General features: G+C 57.2%; 1 protein-coding gene and 1 long non-coding RNA gene across 2 annotated transcripts; one reads left to right on the top strand and one right to left on the bottom strand.

Annotated features, from left to right (window-relative positions):
- Nucleotides 1-192: 192 nt before the first annotated feature.
- On the top strand, nt 193-19038 carry SEZ6L2 (seizure related 6 homolog like 2). Its single transcript, XM_045072638.1, is given in 19 exon segments — nt 193-1333; nt 2244-2375; nt 3010-3309; nt 3687-3826; nt 4099-4300; nt 8597-8782; nt 9467-9635; nt 10229-10392; nt 12688-12888; nt 13325-13463; nt 14252-14448; nt 14588-14760; nt 14763-14784; nt 16447-16638; nt 16722-16913; nt 17422-17460; nt 17641-17758; nt 17885-17981; nt 18493-19038. Coding segments are annotated over 19 exon segments (2772 nt in total). The 5' UTR covers nt 193-1254; the 3' UTR covers nt 18523-19038.
- On the bottom strand, nt 7820-10234 carry LOC106003860. Its single transcript, XR_001176600.2, has 3 exons — nt 9711-10234; nt 9552-9615; nt 7820-7951 (listed from the first exon to the last, which is right to left on the bottom strand). It is a non-coding gene; the product is annotated as an uncharacterized LOC106003860 (long non-coding RNA).
- Nucleotides 19039-20122: the final 1084 nt, after the last annotated feature.

Here is a 20122-nt window from a genome sequence, read left to right as displayed (position 1 = left end):
CTGTGGCTCCCATCCCCCTCCGCCTCTAGAGCGAGCCCCACCCCCACCGCGGGAGCCTGATAGATACTGAGGGCGGCTTCAGCCAATCGCGGCGTCGGGGGCCGCTCGGGCTGGGCCGGGGAGAGCTGTCCGCCAGCTCGTGGTGCTGAAAAGGGCGCCCAGAGCCGTTCCGAGGGAGGCCAGGAGGAAAAAAAAAAAATCAAAGTTGAAGCTGCCTGGCAGCTGGCCGGGGTCCTATACGCAAGAGAAGGGGGTCTCTCCTCCCCCAGATCTTGGACTGTCGCCCCTTAGACTTCTCATAAACGTGGAAATTTGCCATTCTCCTGGGGGAGGGGAAAGCCCATTTCACAGGAGCTGTAAAAGGGAAAGGAGGTCCTGTGGGGAGGGGGAGGCGCCTGGATGTGGGCAAGGGGCATACTGGGGAGCTGAGCAAGCGTGAACCCAGCGGTGCCGCCCCTCGGCACCCTGGGAAAAGGAGATTCAGATTCCAGATGTGCTGGAAAGGCTGGGGGAAGGGGCTGTAATTCCAGCTAGGACCAGAGTTTCCTTTGCCTCCCCTAGGGGCCGCGGGAGTGAGGATTACGGTCTGGCTCATGTGGTCCCTCCTTCCTCCATCTGCACTTCCTCCTTCTGCCTCCCCCCGCATCGCCCCCAAATAAATCCCAGGCCCCTCCCTTCACCCGTCCCCAGGATCTGACGTGGGCTCGACACCTTTCTCAGCTTCTCCCTCCCGCAGCTCCAGTGCCCGAGCTTCGGCTCTCCAGGTTCCGCAACCCCCTCCCGTCCCCACCAAGCCCCGCTAGAGCACAGTAGGGACCCTCCCGATCCCCGACCCCACCCCAGACCCCCAGAAGCTGTCTTGCCTCTCCCTACTCCCCCAGCCTGGGATCCAGCTAGCTCGATGGACCCACGCGCCCCAGCGAGAGGGTAACCCAGGCGACCCAGCCCCTTTGGCCTTCCCGGTCCCACCCCCTGCAGCCGGAGCCGCGCCCCCTCTCCCACAGACCCGATAACAGAGGACAGAGGAGATTGGGCAAGGAGGGGTGGGATCCAGGCGACCCCCAGCCCAATTCTGCCCCTCCATCCCAAGGGACAGAGAAATTGTCTTCCTTGCTAACTGCTAGCAGGGGGGAAAAAAAAAAGAAAGAAAAAGAAAAAAAGAAAATTAAAGGGAAAAATAAAAGGAGACGGAGGAAAGGTGACAGCTAGATTATTTAGGAGAGGCGCAGAGAAGAGAAATCGGTGTGAGTCGCCATGGGGACTCCCAGGGCCCAGCACCCGCCGCCTCCCCAGCTGCTGTTCCTAATTCTGCTGAGCTGTCCCTGGATTCAGGGTAAGGACATGGGAGCATGGGGGTAGGCCCTGGGATGGTCCCACCTGGGGTCCTCTACCATCCCTTCTCTGAACATCCTGGCTTTCTGAGCTTCTGGGGGAGGACGGGTACAGCTGACAGGGAAGGGGCAAGCCAGGGCATTCTGACTTGTACCTGGAGCCCTAACCCCCAATACTGAGAAGGTGGGGAAATGATTGAGGGGAGCTTTAACCAGCGTCTCAGGGGTTAAATCCAGGAAGAAGGGCTGGGGAAGTTGGGGGGATGTCTGCGGAGGCGGCCGAAGCATGCAGGGTACCTGGGTGGGAGATGGAGGTGCGGGGAGAGACGCCAGGCACTGCACGCACAAATGCTCTTGGACGTATGGACAAAGACAGATGAACAGAGGCAGTGCTCAGAGCCCAGATATTCAGTCCTCTACTCTGACCCCTCGCCAGACTCCGGGGAAGCGGGCAGAGACTGCAGAGAATGAAAGAGAGAGAGAGAGTGGGAACCACACTGCAGAGATAGAAACCCAGAGATAAAGCTGGGCATTGCAGAAGCAAGGGCTGGGAGGTGCTGCCAGACCCTCCGCAGAGCTCCAGGGCTGGGGGAAGAGCACCATCGAAGGGGAAAGGAAGGTAGCACCGGGGCCCTCTCCACTCGGCTGGCGCTGTCCAGGGTTCATAAGAGCCAAGATGCTCACTGAAGGCCCACACAGCGTGGGAGGGGAGTGGGGTGGAGAGGAAGGTGCAGGGGTGCCAGGGACAGCTGGGAGCCCCTCCTCCACTCTTGGCTCTCAGCCCAGTCTGGGACCCTCTGAGCTCCTGCAGGCCCAGCTGACTGAGAGGGGAGGAAGAGCTCTGGAAAAGGTCTTTCTGGAGAAGGAAGGAGTGTGGGGCAGTGGAAGGGCTCACACAACTTCATCTCCTAGGTCTGCCCCTGAAGGAAGAAGAGGCACTACCAGAGCCTGGAAGTGAGGCCCCCACAGTAGCCTCTGAGGTTTTGGCCGAGCTGCTCCATGGGGCCCTGCTGAGGAGGGGTCCAGAGATGGGCTACCTGCCGGGTGAGGCCCCAGAGTGGCAGAATTGACCCAGAGAAAGAGGGAGGGACATTAACTCGAGGAGATGGGGACCCAAGCCAGTGATATTCAGCAAGATATGGTCAGAGAGAATCAAAACGGCATAGACAGAGTACCAGGGCGATTGAGACTGAATGATCAAGAGCCAGAGCCAGACAGAAAAACAGACCATCCGAGAGAAAGACAGATGGAAACTCAGAGAACCAGAGTCTGAGGAATCGGGGGAGAGAGACCTAGAAAGAGAGAGAAATGCAGAGAGTAGCAGATTTAGAATCATAAAATCAGAGAGCCACAAGAATACTAAACAGAGAAGAAGAGTTCCAGACAGAGCAAAAGAGAGGACGAGGAGGGAGGAAGGGGTGCGCAGGCAAGGGCGCCAGACCTGCAGGGGGAGGCGTGGAGAGTCTCAAGGAGACTGACCCAGTGGAAGGGCCTCGGTGGAGAGCTGGAGAGGGAGGGCCGTGGAAGCCTTGGGAGGACGTGTTCGTGTGCGGAAGGGAGAGGTGGGGGCTTGCTACTTTCGGGTTCAGTGTGGGGAGCCCCCAGTTTCCCTCAGCCCTGCTCCCCACCCATGACCCACCAATTTGCTCTTTCTGCGCCTTACCTTGTACTGTCCCAGGAGCTGATCCAGACCCCACACTAGCCACCCCTCCAGCCGGCCAGACTCTCGCAGCACCCTCCCTGCCACGCGCCACTGAGCCAGGGACTGGGCCTCTGACAACCGCGGTAACCCCTAGAGGCGGAAGGGGGGCAGGCCCCACCGCGCCCGAGCTGCTGACCCCGCCCCCGGGAACGACGGCCCCGCCCCTTCCCGGCCCCGCCTCCCCAGGCCCGCCCCTCGGGCCTGAGGGAGGAGAGGAGGAGACCACGACCACCATCATCACCACGACCACCGTCACCACCACGGTGACCAGCCCAGGTGAGGCGTCCGAAGGGGGCGGGGACAGTGTGCCGGAGCGTGAACGTGGAAGAGCGCGGGGTGCCCGGGGACAGGCTGCGGGGAACGCGTGGAAGTAGGGGTCTGCGCACAGACGAGACAGGGGCCTCTGCTCAATCATTTTGTGATTATTATTTGATGATTTATTATTATGGTGGGCGCGTGTCTGCCCTTGCGGTGGGCTTTATCTCTACTACAGCTGGGGAAGGGAGTCGTGGGCCCGGGTGGGAGAGGGAGCCGCCGCCGATAAAGACGGTGGGAGGTGCGGGGGACAAGCCAGGCGGGGCCCCCAGAGGTGCTTGGCTGGGAGGGCGAGAGTACAGGGAAGCAGTCAGCTCCAGCCACTTGTGTCTCTTTAGTTCTGTGTAATAACAACATCTCTGAGGGCGAAGGGCACGTGGAGTCTCCCGACCTGGGCAGTGCTGCCAGCCGCACTGCCGGGCTCTTGGACTGCACCTACAGCATCCATGTCTACCCTGGCTACGGCATTGAGATCCAGGTAACGGGACTTTGAAGCCCCCAAGCCCTTTCCTCTGGGCCCAGCCGTGGGCACAGGTTTGGCCTGGGAAACTTCCCTGACTCCGTGGGCCTGTTTTCTGAGGATCTCAGAGACTCTCCCGGAGTTCTATAATGTGGCCAGTGTCACGGTGGTATTTGGGCTGCCACACACAGGAGAAAGGGAGGCAAACGGTGCGGGGCTTGGGGTCACCCAGCTTGACTGACTTGTCCTGTGGGGTGGGGGGGCGGTGGTCTGGGTCTGGCCTTCTTTAGGTGCAGACGCTGAACCTATCTCGGGAGGAGGAACTCCTGGTGCTGGCTGGTGGGGGGTCCCCAGGCCTGGCCCCCCGACTCCTGGCTAACTCCTCCATGCTGGGAGAAGGACAGGTGCTTCGGAGTCCAACCAACCGGCTGCTCCTGCACTTCCAGAGCCCACGGGTCCCAAGGGGCGGTGGCTTCAGGATCCACTATCAGGGTGAGGAGTCTGGGGAGCTGGTGGAAGGGTAGGGGCCACACTGGGCACAAGAGGCATCTCTGGGAGGCATCTGAGCTTAAGGAGGTGTCAGGGGCTTTTCCTCCTGTCTAGGACCTTGTAGGGGGCGGGCAGAGCCCTCAGAGGAGATCTATGCCGGCCAGACTCTTATTTTGCACACTCACAGACTCAGTGTGCACACATCAGAGTGGCAGGTCATTGATTCACTCAAAAAATGTTTATTGAACACCCATTCATACCGGCCCTGTGTTGTCCATACGGAGAGCAATGAACAAGCCAGACGTAAATCTTCCAGGAACTCAGAATCTAGGTAAAGAGATGGACAAGTAATCAGGATGATTATAATTCAATGAGATAAGGACCTACGGCCCTATGAGGAAGGAAACCCAGGCAGAGGAACAAATTTCAAAGGGACCTACATTTCTCCTAAGGAATATAGGGACACCTTCTTGGAGGAGGTAATGAAGCTGGGACCAAAAATAAGAGCTACAAGGGGAAGGGGGTGGGGAGGGAAGAATGAGGAAGACGGGGGTCCAGCTGCATGAAAAAGCATGATCCCCTTGAGGAGTTGAAGTCAGTCAGCATGGAAGATAGAACTGCGCTAGCTGTGTGACCTGGGGTGACTTACTTAACCTTTCTGTGCCTCATGGTCTCATCTGAAAAATGGGAACCATAATACTTGGCTCATGGTATTATTAGGAAGACCAAATTAACTAATAACACATGTCAAGTGCTTAAAATAGTGTCTGGTCCACAATGAGAGCTCAGGAATGTCAGTCACTGCTACAGAAAAGCCCAGAAAGTGGTGGGAGAAAAGCAGGCTGTAAGAAACCAGACTAAGGGGGCGCCTGGGTGGCTCAGTGGGTTGAAGCCTCTGTCTTCGGCTTGGGTCGTGGTCCTGGGGTCCTGGGATGGAGCTGCTGAGCAGAAGTCTGCTTCCCTCTCTCTCTGCCTGCCTCCTGCCTACTTGTGATCTCTGTCTGTCAGATAAATGGGTAAAATCTTAAAAAAAAAAAAAAAAAAGAAAGAGAGAGAGAGAGAGAGAAAAAAAAAAGAAACCAGACTAGGAGGTTGGATTCAGATCAGGAAGGGCCTCATCAAATTCAGTAATGGGTACAGACTACTTACCCTGCAAGGGACATGGAAACGTTTTTGAAATGTCTGAAGCAAGGTAGTGACAACCTCAGATGTGTGACCTAGAAAGATCCTGCTGACTTTGGGGGTGTAGGAAGGGGTGGTATCCGTGCACGACCGCACTCAGGAGCACCCCCCACAGACAGCCTACACGCAGGTGCACACCGTGCTCACCTGTGTGTGCAGGAACCTTCCCACAGAGCGAGCATACGCTCTAGCACGTGTGTGTGCGTGGCAACCTGCTGTCCCATTCCAGACGCTGCTGCCATCTCCAAAGCCCCTTCCTGTGCTCCTCAGAAACAGAGAGCGAACTGGGTTTGGGGCCAATGTCCCCTTCACATTACCTCATGGCCTCGCCGGCCCCTTGTGGGCCTTATCCAGGACACACACAACACGGATCCCTGCCTCACACCCTTTCCAGTTTCTCCTGAGGCCTCTGCTTGGGCCCCAGGGACTCTTATGCGCAAGGCAGAAGGGCCAGTGAGACGGGAGCCACGTAACTGGTGGTCCGGTTGGCAGGGAGCAAGGTCATGCCCAAGGGCCTAGGGCGGGGGTGGGGGGACTGCCCTTCCAACATTACGAAATGGCTCCCCGCCAGCTCCCTTAAGCAGCCACTTCCCGAGGGCCCTGAAAATAGGACTCTTCAGACAAAGTGGAACATCTGGGGAAGCAGGGCTGTTGCATAAATTGGTCTTCATTACCTGCCTCGGTCTTCCCTGCTTTGCGGCTTCTCTGGGCCCCTCTGGGACCGAGGCCCTGTTTAAGCCTTCCCCAGTCTCCACTAGCGGGGCCTCTGGTCCAGAGTGGCCTCGTTAGCTTCTCTGAAAGGCCAAAGGTTCCATCACTGCTCGCCCCAGGCCCAGCAAACACTCCCATTTACACAACCCTGGTGCTGACGGTTGTTTTGTGTGCTTCTCGGGGCACCCCCAAGGGTGGCCGTTGGCCACTCCACCTCCAAGAGGAAGAAGGGCTGTAGGGGCGGCCCAGCCACCCACACGTGTGCTGCAGAGTCAGACGACAGGTCCGCAGACGCCCAGTCATTCATTCATCGAGCCTGAGGGACGGGGGCTTCAGATTTTCTGAGCACTTTCTCTGCGTGAGGTGCTTTGCGTGTTTCTTTCCTTTAACTGGAAGGCTGGCTGGCCAATGGTAGGACTTACTACTGCTATTGACGGGTGACAGGCCCCCAAGGGGGCATCACCTGTCCAAGGTCATACAGCGAATAAGTCGTGGAGCTAGAACTGGAAGTCAGGTGTGCCCATCTCCCAGTGCAGTGTGTTCAGGCACATACCACCTCTGGGCCGCATCGGCGGATCGGCTTGGCGAGGTTTTTAGGGGACAAAACAAGTGAGGCCGGTTCAGCCTCACCATGGCAACAGACAGCAGTTCACGTGATGATAAAAGTACGCGTGTGCACAGGTGTGGAGGCAAGAAAGAAACTAACTCTGTGGGAGAGGGGAGGGGCCGGGAAGACTTCCTGGAAGAGGTGGTACTTACGTTACTCCTTGAAAGATGAGAAAGACCGGGAAAAGGACCTCGCAGGTAGGGGAGATGATGCGAAAAAATATGAAGTCACAAAGCTACCTTGTGGAGGCTCTATGGGTTGTGGGTTTAAGAACTGAAGCTGGAGGCGTTCTGCTGGGTGCAGTGATAGAAGGGGCTGGAATGTCAATCCAAAGCCTTTGGGCTGGATTCTTCCGGTCGTGGAGAGCCATCAAGAGGCTAATATTTATTTAAGCCACCGTGCTCGAGAAACTTTTGGGGTCTATCTCGGTAGACTGCAGACTCCGAACGGACAAGGCCTGGGTCCTTTTCACCTCTCTGCGCTAGCACCCAGCCAAGGAAATGCTTGCTGAACTGTGAAGTAGGGAGACCAGGTCTCTGACTTAATCACTCAGGGCGGCACAGTTAGCAAAAGCCAAGGCCCAGGCGAGCCGCAATCTCCCAAGCATGGCTATCCAGAACCTGCCCCTCCTACAGAGACGCAGCTTTGGTACATCTCCTCCAGGAAGCCCTTCTTGATGAACTCTGTCTGGTCTGAAGCATAGAACTATGTCAGGACCAAATTTAGAGTCCACTGTCTCCTGCCGAGTCACTTCCTTCCTCCCTCTTCCCTCCCCCGCTTCCGTACTCTCTCCTTCCTTTTTAAGTTTAGATATTTAAGTAATCTCCACTCCATGAGTAACATGGAGCTCAAACACATGACCCCAAGATCAAGACTTCCACGACCTTCCGGCTAGGCCGGCCAGCACCCATCCCCCCACCCCGGCCCCAAGTCACTTCCTATTTCTTTGTTTTATCTCCTGTGATTCCACAAGAATTTCAGGAGGCTTTCGAAAAAGAATGCAGCAAAATTAAATAAGAAAATGGGTACCAGGAAGTGCTTATTAAAGATGACAAAAATAGAAGGTGGATGGACAAGCCACTGTTGCTCGGAACAAGCCTTGATCTGGTTCTGAGCTTCTTAGCAGCACAAAAAGAGAGATCACTCAGTTCTCACTGCAAGAGAGGAGAAGAGAAACCAGTTCTTTAAGGACAGCAAGCCCTTCACCTTCCCTGGGGGATTCACGGAGGGGACACTGAGTACTAAGGTCTCCAATGACAGATTAGCCAAACTTCCCAAAGGAGTTTCATGAGGGCTCCTCTGGAGGAAAGCTGGGGCTCTGCTCCTACCACGCACCTCAGCGGGGAGAAATCACTAGGAGTCACTTAACAACCCATTGCTACATCTGGAAAATGGATCACGGCCTTCCTGTGGCTACCTCAGAAGCATGGCATGAGCTCATTTTAGAAGCTGAACAAGTTCTGCAGACACCATTTGTTATTTTTAGAGCTGGCTGGGTTTGCGGTGGCCAACTGACTTGCCTGAGGTTGCCCCGGCAAGTGAGCGCGAGAGGCAGAATTTCTTTGAGTCTCAGATACTGCATCTACGAAATGGAGGCCAAAGTGCGTAGATGACAAAGACTAGGGGACAGAAGGGATGTTGAGATGGCCTCTTCGTGAGACCAAGTGGCCGTGCGAGAGCTCCAGGAGGGAGCCCCCTCTGCCACCAAGGGACCTAAGAGGGAAGCGTGTGCGAGGGGACCGGTGGGAGAGGCTGGCATGGGAAAACCAGTCTCGCTTCTCCCGGCTCTGCCGATCCAGCCTACCTCCTGAGCTGCGGCTTCCCTCCCCGGCCGGCCCACGGGGACGTGAGCGTGACAGACCTGCATCCTGGGGGTACTGCCACCTTCCACTGTGATTCAGGCTACCAGCTGCAGGGCGAGGAGACCCTTATCTGCCTCAACGGCACCCGGCCAGCCTGGAGTGGCGAACCCCCCAGCTGCGTGGGTGAGTCTCCGGCACGCTAGGTGCGGCTTCTGTCCTGGGAGCCCCATTGGGCGGGTACTATCTTGGGGGTCTCTATCTTTGGCCAACACCCATCTTGAAGGGGTTTCTGCCTGGAAGAGTCCCTATCCTGGTGTCTCCATCTGGAGCTCTTCACACAGAAGGTGTCGACCCTTGGAGAATTGCCATTCTTGGCAGCGGTGGGGGCGGGGGGGGTGTCTCTATCTGGGGATGTCCTGCCTAAAGGGTTTCCATATGGGGAGTCACCATTCTGGAGATGTCTTCTTTCGGAGATGTCTTCCTTTGGAGACTCCTCATGCTCAAGGAAACCATTCTGGAAGTCCATTATCTAGAGGTTCCCTATCGTGAAGAATCTTTATCCTGGGGATACCATCTTGAAGATTTTCAAATTTGAGGGCTTCCATTTTGGGGATCCCTCATACTCCCCATGCCAGGGGGTCCATACCTGGGGAGTGTTCATATCACAGGCTTTCCATCCTAGGGAGGGTCTATGCTGGGGGGGCTGGTTCCCTACCTGGGTGGTGGCCTTGGAGAAGGTCCCACCCTCTGGGGTGAGCCTGTAGGGCAGAGAGCACTCTGAGGCTGGGTCCCAGCCGAAAGTGTGGATGTGACAGCTCTGAAGACAGGAGGACAAGTCACCTTCCCATGTCCCCCCTCTACCCCCAGCATCCTGTGGTGGCACCGTCCACAATGCTACACTGGGTCGCATCGTGTCCCCTGAGCCTGGAGGAGCAGCAGGGCCCAACCTCACCTGCCGGTGGGTCATTGAAGCAGCTGAGGGACGCCGGCTTCACCTGCACTTCGAGAGGGTCTCACTGGATGAGGACAATGACCGGTGAGGGTCTGGGTCTTGGCTCAGAGGCCCCCACCTGAGGGAAATAGGAAGGCTGCACTGGGGAGTCAGACCGACCTGGGGTGGATCCCAGTTAAGAGGTGTATCAAACGCAGATCAGTCCTTCCCCTTAGGTGGCATAGCTGTGCAAACAGACCAGTTGCCGGCCCGGTCTGTGCCTCCGTTTCCTCGTCAGTAGAATGGAGATCACAGGACCTCCTCAGAAGGTTTCTGTGGGGATAAAGGTGTTGAGTTACGGGAAGTGCTCGGAAGGGAGTGAGCCCTGGAAATGCGTCTGTCCTCACCATCATCACTGGTACCCCCTCTCGCCTGACCAGCCACTACCTCAGCTCTGCCACTAGTTGCTCTGTGACGCAGGGCAGGTGACTCTGGGCCTCCATTTCCTCATCTATAAAATCAGGGATGATAAATCATGCTGACTCAAGGGCTCTTGTGAAAAGTAATGAGACAAAATGTGCGAAGACTTAGCATACACGGGACGTAGCTGATGCTTGAAAATAACAGCTGTGAAAACGAGTTAGGAGAGCCGGCAAGCGACGAGCCAGCTTCCGAGGGGAAACTTCTCTCCATCGCAGGCTGATGGTGCGCTCAGGGGGCAGCCCCCTCTCCCCAGTCATCTATGACTCGGATATGGACGACGTCCCCGAGCGGGGTCTCATCAGTGACGCCCAGTCCCTTTATGTGGAGCTGCTTTCAGAGACACCCGCCAACCCCCTGCTGCTAAGCCTCCGATTTGAAGGTAAGTGTGTCCCCCCCTCACCCCCACCCAGGGATCCCAACTCCTGCACTTTGCCATCTTGCTGAGGGCAGGGTATGGTCACAAGCACAGACCCTGTCCCTGCTCACCTCTGTCTGGATCTCTGGAAACTAACTTCCTCCCCACCCCCAAACTACAAGGACCCCCTCCAATTCCTGGGGGGGCTCTTCCCATTTAAGTTTCACGGATGGCTGGATCCAGGTACACAGCCAAGAGACCGGGCACCTTCACCCCTCAGTGCTTCCCTCCGTGTTGGCTTCACCATCAGTCAGGCTCTCAGTCTGTGGTGCCCCTAGCAGTTCAAACTGACATGCCACCCACACAGCAAGTCCATCAGAAAGAGAAAGGGCACCGCTTTCCTAAGAGGGCAGCCAAAATGCCAGGGAGGGCTCTCATTGCTCCGGCTGAGGTCATTGACCGATCACGGAAGGAAGGGCGGGTGGCGGTATGATTGGCAGACCCGTATCACATGACCATCCAGAGTTGGCCCCAACTGGACCTCCTGGACTGGAAATGAGGGAGGCGTGTGTCCCAAAATGAAAGTAGGAGTGCCTTGAACAGAAGACGGCGGTGCAGATGCTGGACAGGTAGAAACAAGGTGGTCAGTGATTGTGGGAGAAGAGGCATTTGAGCTGGCCCTTACTGGATAGAGAGAATGGATTTTATTTTATTTTATTTATTTTTTAGAGAGTGAGAGAAAGAGGAGTGGGAAGGGGCAGAGCGCGAGAGAGAATCCCAAGTAGAACTTCGTGCTCAGTGTAGAGCGTGATGTGGGGCTCAGTCTCACAACCCTGAGACCATGACCTGAGCGGAGACCAAGAGTCAGACCCTTAACCACCTGAGCTACCCAGGTGCCCCTAAGATAGAGCATTTTAAAAGAGGGAGATTAGGGGTGAGCACCTCAGGTGAAAGGAACGGGGTGAGCAACAGTAAAGAGGTAGAGAAAGGCCTGGTATGTTTGGGAAAGAGGGTATTTCAGCGTGACTGGAGCAGAGGATCTGTGCAAGCAGTAGCAGGAGAGAGAGAGGGGCTGGTTTGTGGTGTGAATCAAAGGAGCAACTGATTTATCAGGCACTGGGCCCTGGTGGACGCATAGGATTTGGACTTGAGACCTCATCAGGTTGTAAGTAACAGTGAACTAGAACAGCAGATCTGAAAAATAAACTGCCTGTTCGACTTGCAAATGTGCAGAGAATTCCGAGGGCTGAGGTCTGCCTCCCTGATTGTGGGCCATTGCTGCTCTATGAGCTTCACACTCCTCCCCACGGATCGTTCTGCAGCTGAGCTATGGTCACGTGGGCAAAAGCAAAAATGCTCTCCAAATGTTCTTTTTTGCTGAGTTAGTCCAAAGTCAAAATTGAGTAGCTTCTGCATTTGTTGTACTTTGGGATTCTAGCCACAACATGGGTAATCAAGGGTGTGGAGAATCTTTTTTTTTTTTTTTAAAGATTTCTTTATGGACTGCCTGGGTGGCTCAGTCGTTTAATTGGACAACTCTTGGTTTCAGCTCAGATCATGATCTCAGGGTTGTGAGATCAAACCCCAAGTCAGGCTCAGCTCTCATCGGGGAGTCTACATGAGATTCTCTCTCCCCACCTCTCTCTGCTCCTCCCCACCCCTGCACTCTCTCTCTCTCCCTCTAAGATTTATTTATTTACTTTAGAGAGAGAGAGACACACACAGAGTATGAGCGGGAGTGGGGGGGGCACTCAGAGGGAGAGTGAGAATCCACAAGCAGAGCCCAGTGCGGCCTCCACCTGAGCCAAAACGAAGAGTCCATGAGCTGAAACTAGGAGTTGGACCCTTAACCGACTGAGCCACTCAGGCGCCCCTCTAACTCTTGTTTTTGAGGAGAGAACACACCTGTGTGAGCTGTTCTCCGAAGGCACCTTCCCCTCCCTCCTCTGCAGTTTCCAAAACCAAGTGACTCTGGCTAGGATTCAAGCAATCTGGGTTTGAGACCTGATTCTGTGTGACGTTGGGCAAGTGTTTTTTTGGTCTGTGGACCTCAGTTTCCTCATCTGTAGAACGGGGGCTGGGATTTGACTAGCCTAGGGGTTTCCCGTCAGCGGCCAGGAAGGTAACATAAATGTGAGAATGAGAAGGGTTAGGATTTGGGGGAGACTGGAGAGTGAAAGCTAAGCGAAAAGGCATTCTATTTTAAACAACCCACTGAGCAGCCAAACGTCTCTTGAACTCAGCCCCAGACCCCCCCCCAGTCTGAGATCCCCTGAGGCCTGTCCTCATGCTTACTTTCTGTGACTGACCCCTCTCTAGCCTTTGAAGAAGATCGCTGCTTCGCTCCCTTCCTGGCACACGGCAATGTCACCACCACAGACCCAGAGTACCGCCCAGGGGCACTGGCCACCTTCTCGTGCCTCCCAGGATATGCCCTGGAGCCCCCTGGCCCCCCAAATGCCATCGAATGTGTGGATCCCACAGAACCCCACTGGAATGACACAGAGCCAGCCTGCAAGGGTGAGCCCCCACATCCCCAGGAGCTCCCTCCCAGGTCTCCAGCCACCCCCCCGCCCCCAGCTGGAGAAGGCCATTCAGGAAGGAGACTTGCATATCCAAACCCAGTAAACCCAGACCTTGGGTAAAATCCTTGTCCTTTTCAGAGATCGTTTTTCTCAGCTGAATAATTGGTGGGTTTGTTACAGAATTTAGGGGTCGTGACCCAAATGTCTTGAAGAGCTCTAGCTGGAGCTAAGTCTTGGGATGGGCGGGGTAACGCATAGGCGGGAGAGTGGGCGGGGCTGGGTGGGCGGGGCTAAGTGAGAGCAAGGCCGGGATTGGGCACAGGTAATTAAGAGGGAGCCTGTGAAGCAGTCTGGTGCCCACAGCTGGGAGTAGGTAGACCTTAGGTGAATGAAGACGGGGCGTTCGGAATGTGCACCCCCTTCTCCCCCAGCCATGTGCGGAGGGGAGCTGTCAGAGGCGGCTGGTGTGGTCCTCTCTCCCGACTGGCCCCAGAGCTACAGCCCCGGCCAGGACTGCGTGTGGGGCCTGCACGTCCAGGAGGAGAAGCGCATCTTGCTCCAAGTTGAAATGTACGTTAGGGTGCTGCGGAGGGCGCGGTGGGTGTGGGCCCCGTGGAGCGTGGTGTGACGACACTGCAGCCGGCGCCGGGAGCCTGGCTGGCGACCCGAGATGAAAAGGTGACTGACAGTTCAGGACAGGGGTGTGGGGTGTCAGGGAGACCTAGGAACAAATCGCTTTTGGTTTGTCCAGGCGACTCTAGACAAGGACATGGGTCACTCAGGGGCTTCTGCAGCGGCCGTAGTGAAACGGGGGCTCTGGCCCTGTGTCACTCGCTCTTTGGCTGTTTCGAGGCTGCCCCTTGAGCGGTTTCCAGGAACCCAGGCCCAAACTGTGGCCTGGTCACTAGCCTATGAGGTGGCAGTGGGGGTGGGAGAAGCCAGTGAGCTGATTGGGGATGAGATGGCCATGTGACCGGTTTTAACAAGAAGTGGGCATGGCCCCAAGGCGGATAGTCCCAGTGGCTCCTGGAGTTGGGCCGGTGATGAAAGAACATGGCCTGTGACTGGCCGGAGCTGGACTTGAGAGAGAGACTGTGCATCCCCGGGGAGGGAGGCGCCACCGGAGAGTGCGAGGAGTTTCTGGGGAGCTGGGCTGGGAATCAGGAAGCAGGAACTCCGAGCCACGGAACAAGCGGAACCTGGAGGGGCTAGGAGAAGCCCATAATTGCCTAAAGGGCGGCCAGACTTGGGATGGGGAGTAGGTGGGGTTCCTAATGAACGGAGTTACTGACCGGGCAGAACCGCACAGGAGGGGCGAATCGTAACCCGCCCCGCACATCTGGTTCCAATCTCTGCAGCCTGAATGTGCGTGAAGGGGACATGCTGACACTCTTCGATGGGGACGGTCCCAGCGCCCGAGTCCTGGCCCAGCTGCGGGGACCTCAACCACGCCGCCGCCTCCTCTCCTCTGGGCCCGACCTCACGCTACAGTTCCAGGCACCGCCAGGGCCCCCAAACCCGGGCCTGGGACAGGGTTTCGTGTTGCATTTCAAAGGTACCGAGGTCTAGGGTCCTGAAACGCGCAGGGGCTCGGCCAGCCAGAGATCCCGGGAGGAGCAAGGCCCCCCGAGTCTGGAAGGGCGCCCTGAGTCCGTCGCAGGACAGCCTCCAAACTCGCTGTCTCTCCCCTGCAGAGGTCCCGAGGAACGACACGTGCCCGGAGCTGCCCCCTCCAGAGTGGGGCTGGAGGACGGCTTCCCACGGGGACCTGATCCGGGGCACGGTGCTTACGTACCAGTGTGAGCCTGGGTATGAGCTGCTTGGCTCCGACATTCTCACCTGCCAGTGGGACCTGTCCTGGAGCGCCGCGCGCCCGCCGCCTGCCAAAAGAGTGAGCTCGGGCCCCGCCCCTGCCCGTCGGGGTCTCGCCGCTCCGCAACCCCTCTGCGGCGGGCTCAAGTTCCTTTTTGCTCCCGCTCCCGGCCCGGCCGAGTGTCTCACGCCTTCCCTCTGGATTCTGCCCGGATCTTACTCAGGCCTCGTCCCTTTCACCCTTCGGGTTCCAGCCCTCTGATCCTCGGTGTCCCGAAACTGCACCCTGCGGACCCCACTCTCACCTCCGGGCGGTGTCCCTCCCTCGTGCACAGTTCTGACCTCTGACCTGGTTTCCTCTGGGTCGCGCCTCACTTTCTCCTGGCCCCGCCCCCATCGCCTCCTGGTCCCGCCCCCATCGCCTCCTGGCCCCGCCTCCGTCACGTCAGAGTCCCGCCCCCAGCCCCGCCCCGTCGACTCTCCGCTTCGCTCCTCCCCTTCTATACCCTTCTCGAGTCTCAATCTCCCGCCCTTGGCGTGCTGGGGCCTAGGCTGGTCAGAGAACTAGGTTTATCTTACCGCAGTCATTGAAGCCGCAGGCAGGGTTGGGGTGATGCAGGGGGCTGGGGTCCCTCCTGACCCTGGCGGAGCTCACAGTTCAGAAGGGGGACACTGAAAACAGCTCAGGGTATTCCAAAGCCATAACTGCAGGCTGTTTCCGGGCAAAGGACTTCACATCGGAGTTTTCACACAGGACCTGTGCTTGCGAACAGTTCATCAGGTGCTGTAAATAAGGGAGAAGCACCGTGAGAAGAGGGGCGAGGGGCTCATTGCTTCAGGCAGGGGAGATTTCACTGAGGAGGTGATACTTGAAGGAGCAGAAAGGGGTGGCGTCTTGGCATTTTCTCCAGATTTTAGGAAGCCTGCTGCCGGGATATGGGACTGTGGGTCTTCCACCTGGCCCTGGGGGACAATGCTGGGACCAATGAAGTGAAGTTCAGGAAGGCGGATTTGGACTGGACACAAGGAAAACTTCCTGGTTGAGACAGCTCCCCATCTCTAGAAGGACTGACAGTATGTCCAGTCTGAAATCCAGCCAGGACCCAGAGGGTACAGGCCCTGTGGCCAAGGCAGCACACCGAGCCTGAAGCTGAGCTGAGAGCCAAGTCTCTGAATGTCAGCCCAGTGCTCTGGAACAGTTACTTCCCCACCCTGAGCCCTGCGAGATGAGCCACGCTGACCTCAGGATCGTCAGGGTGTAGATGCTGTGCTTGTAAAGCACGTAGCAGAGGTCCGTATACCAGAAATGGCTCTGATTGTTATTTGCACAACAAGGTTGTAAAGGGCAGGCTGTGCAAATGAGCGGAGGGCGCTGGGGATGCCCGGCATGAGGAAGGAGGGGCGCAGGCGGGCTGGGCCGCTGTCCCACATAAGATCCACCGAGTGGGGCTGGTGGCCTCAGGGTGTAGCTCCGAGGCTCCGGTAACAGGGGCAGAAGACTTCACGTTTCATTCTCAGATGGGGCCTGGCTTGTCCCCACCGCTCTTTTCTGGAAGAAGCCCGAAACCTAAAATGCACCGAATTTTACATTTTTCCAACCTCTCATCTCTGCATCTGGAGGAAAGGGTGGGAGACGGGGAGGTGCTTAGCGGGAAGATGGCCCACGGCTCAGGCGTCTCCCCGTCCTCAGCTTCCGGGAGGGCTTTTAAGGCTCCCCCTGACCTTGCTCTCCTGCCAACAGTCATGACTTGTGCCGACCCCGGTGAGATCACCAACGGGCACCGGACCACCTCCGACGCCGGCTTCCCAGTGGGCTCCCACGTCCAGTACCGCTGCCTGCCAGGGTACAGCCTGGAGGGGGCGGCAGTGCTCACTTGCTACAGCCGGGACACGGGCACACCCAAGTGGAGCGACCGGGTCCCCAAGTGTGCCTGTGAGTCTGGGGACACCCTGGAAGGGTGGCTGGGTGGCCTGCTCAGCAGGGGGCCAGCAGCTGACGGACGTTGTGCCCCTCAGTGAAGTATGAGCCGTGCCTGAACCCAGGGGTGCCGGAGAACGGCTATCAGACGCTGTACAAGCATCACTACCAGGCCGGAGAGTCTCTGCGCTTCTTCTGCTACGAGGGCTTTGAGCTCATCGGCGAGGTCACCATCACCTGTGTGCCCGGCCACCCCTCCCAGTGGACCAGCCAGCCCCCGCTCTGCAAAGGTGCCTGGGCAGACCGGGCAGGAGGGGGCACAGCAGGGTCTGGGGAGCGACGGGACTGGGAAAGTCAGGGAGCAGCAAATTTGAGAACGACTGACCGAGCTCCCCCTCCACCTCCCGTGGGCTCTGATCCTCCCAGGAACATCCAGTGGTCTTGGGGAACCTCAAGGGCATGGAACTGTCCTAAGGGATGTAGCAGAGGGGCCTTGGCTTAGAAGTCTCCTTGCCCTCGGGCTAGGTCTCAAGTTTCCGCCATTTTTGACAAATTCTACAGACCGATTAGTTTGGACCACCCAAGAAACCTGAAGTTTTAGGGGTCTGGAGAAAGCGGAAGGAGGCCCTGCCTTGACCAGTCTTCCCCCGCCCCGGCCGAGGGAAGGATAGCGCTTAGGTTGAGCAGAGGCAGAGAGAACCAGGCTGTCCAGCGCAGCCCCACTGGGCTCCCGGCCTCTACCCAGCCTCCTTCCCTCCCTGGCTCAGACCCCGTCCCCTCCCCCTCCTCTCCCTGCAGTGGCCTATGAGGAGCTCCTGGACAACCGAAAACTGGAAGGTCAGTGAGGGCGCAGGTGGAGACCCAGGCCTGGCTGAGTTGGGAGGGCAAGGCAGAGGCCGGGGGTAGGACGCCAGGCCCCGGAGGGGTGAAGCCCAGGGTTCGAGGCCCAGGGCAAGAGGCTGGGAGAGGCCAGTGGGCTGGGCCCAGCCGCAGCTCACTGGCCTCTCCTCTCCCTAGTGACCCAGACCACGGACCCGTCGAGGCAGCTGGAGGGTGGGAACCTCGCCTTGGCCATCCTGCTGCCCCTAGGCCTGGTCATTGTCCTCGGCAGTGGCGTTTACATATACTACACCAAGTAAGGACACTGCTCCCGGAGCTGCTAGCCAGGGCAGCCGTCCTGCCTGGCTGGCACGGAAGACAGGGCGAGGGGGTGTTGGGGGCTCACCTCTGGATAAGCCCCTCTGTCTCTTCCCTTTCGCAGACTACAGGGAAAATCCCTCTTCGGCTTCTCGGGCTCCCATTCCTACAGCCCCATCACTGTGGAGTCAGACTTCAGCAACCCACTGTATGAAGCTGGGGTGAGCCCTTCCCCTTCTGCCCTGGAGAGCCCCCTCTCTCAGCTCCCCCAGGGCTCCAGAACTTTCTCTCAAAGTGTCTGTACTACCCGTCTTGGGGATTTCAAACTCAGCGGCCTACAAAGGCCACAGCAGTGAACACAGCGAGTCAGACGTGCACGGTGGGGAGTGGCAGCGTGGTGGGGACTGGGGCTCAGTGGCCAACTTGTGCCCCATCTGGTCTGCAGTGGAAACTTAGGCCCAACTGCCAGGTCTTCCGGTTGCTCAGGACAACCCAGAAACTCAAATTTGTGTGTGATTTTTAAGATACCGTAAGATGAAGCAGGTGTCCCCGGGGCCAGATACGGCCCTGGTACGGCCCTGGTCCCTGCTCCCCCCGTGGCTCCCAAACCTCATGGCCAATGTTATTTTAAACACCCAGGGTCTTTCCCCTCCCTGGCGGATGCCTCCTCCCATTGTGTTCCCTCCTCCATCCCCATCCCGCTCGAGCAACTGATCCCCGCTCTCTCTCCAGGATACACGGGAGTATGAAGTTTCCATCTGAAGCCCAGGACGAAGGCTGCAGGACCCAGGACGCCCCTCCCCTTCCCATTCTGGGCAGGGAGGAGTACAGAACCTTGTCTCTGGCTCCTTTTCTTCCTGCTGTGTAAATAGTCTCCTGGTCCCACGAGGGGGCTTTGATGGCCCTGGGGACGCTACCGTAAATAAACCAGCATCCTGCCGCCCAAGCCTCCTCTCCTCAGTTGCCCAACAGGGGGCCTGCCCCTCCCCTCCTGCCCTGCTGGCTTTTGGACTCTGGGAGGGGAACTCAGCCCCCCTGCAACTCCTGGGGCCCCTCGGGCCCAGGGTACCCCCCAAGGACTGCCTGAGTACTCTGTTGTTCCTTTTGACCTTGAAGGCTTTTCCCAGATGCTCTGTCCCCGGGCCTCACCCCTGGGCTCTGGGCGGTCAGAAGAAGAGGGATGCAGGGCCCTGCCCACCTGGCGCCATCTCCCAACCCACAGTCTCCCCACCTTCGCTTCTGGATTTTTGGTTTTGAGCAATAAACAGAAAACCACCATTTGTAACTAGGCTGGTGGGGTGTGGGAAGGTGGGTCACAGAGTGGCCTGGAGAGGGGCCTGGGGAAAGGGGAATGATTTGGGAAACAGATGGAGTTCCAAGATGGGACCCGACGATATCAAGAGCCCCCTCTGGGCCTCAGCTGTCTCTGTCTATCCCCTGCCCCTTGCTTGACGCTTCTAGGCTCTGTTAGCCAGGAGACAACGGTAGCCGCCTCCCCCACTTGGCAGGACACAAACAGCCCTCCGTTTCATGACCAGTTCACCTAAAATGCACTCTCCTTTCGAGAATGTTTGTATCCATCCAAGTGTGCCATTCTTTTTAACCCCAATTTTTTTGGCCCTGTAAGTCTCTCCACTGTTAGGTGTCTACTAAGTAAGGGTCAGATTTGTAGCATTTCATAAAGAATGAGCTTGTTTTGTACCCTGTGGGGGTCCTTTTCCAGCATATCTACTTTTGAACATTATAAGGAATTTTGGCCCATTTGTCTAAAGAGTCTCCAAATTAATTGAATTTCACGTCACTCAAATCTCATATTTAAGTATAATTCAACATTTTTTAGGGCACTCCAAAGGACACTGAAATCCTCCGAGGAGGCTGAATTTTAGAACGCGACGCCCACTGAGCCTTCTAATAAATAGCCTGCATTTCTGGGCCCTTATTCTGTGCCAGGCCTGGCGCTAAGCACTTTGTACTCGTTTTTAACCTCTAGGAGGAGCCCTCGAGACAGGGATAATCATTCCCATTTCTCAGATAAGAAAACCGAGGCTCAGATGCGAATGGACTTCCTCAGGAGTCTCGAATAAGCAGCCAGATTCAGACTTAAAGGCAGATTCTACCAAGGCGGCTGGATTCCCTTCTGGCTAGCAATGGCTGTGACACGTGTCCCCAGGCATGAGGCCCCAGAGCCCCGAGGAGAGGCCTCAGCACTGGCGTTGATGGCAGAGGTGGCTCCTCAGAAGCTGGGGGGACCCTCTCAGATGCCCAAGGCTAGACAGGAAGGGGCTGGAGTGTGGCTAGGAGGCAGAGTTCAGATCCATGAGCTCATCTCCACCAAAAGGCAGACAGAAAACCGGTCGTTAAC

Source organism: Mustela putorius, unplaced genomic scaffold, assembly GCF_011764305.1.
Source record: "Mustela putorius furo isolate JIRA1106 unplaced genomic scaffold, ASM1176430v1.1 tig00004039_pilon_pilon_pilon, whole genome shotgun sequence".
NCBI lineage: Eukaryota > Metazoa > Chordata > Mammalia > Carnivora > Mustelidae > Mustela > Mustela putorius.
The sequence above is the reverse complement of the archived record's forward strand: the minus strand, read 5'-3'. Positions and strand labels throughout refer to the sequence as shown.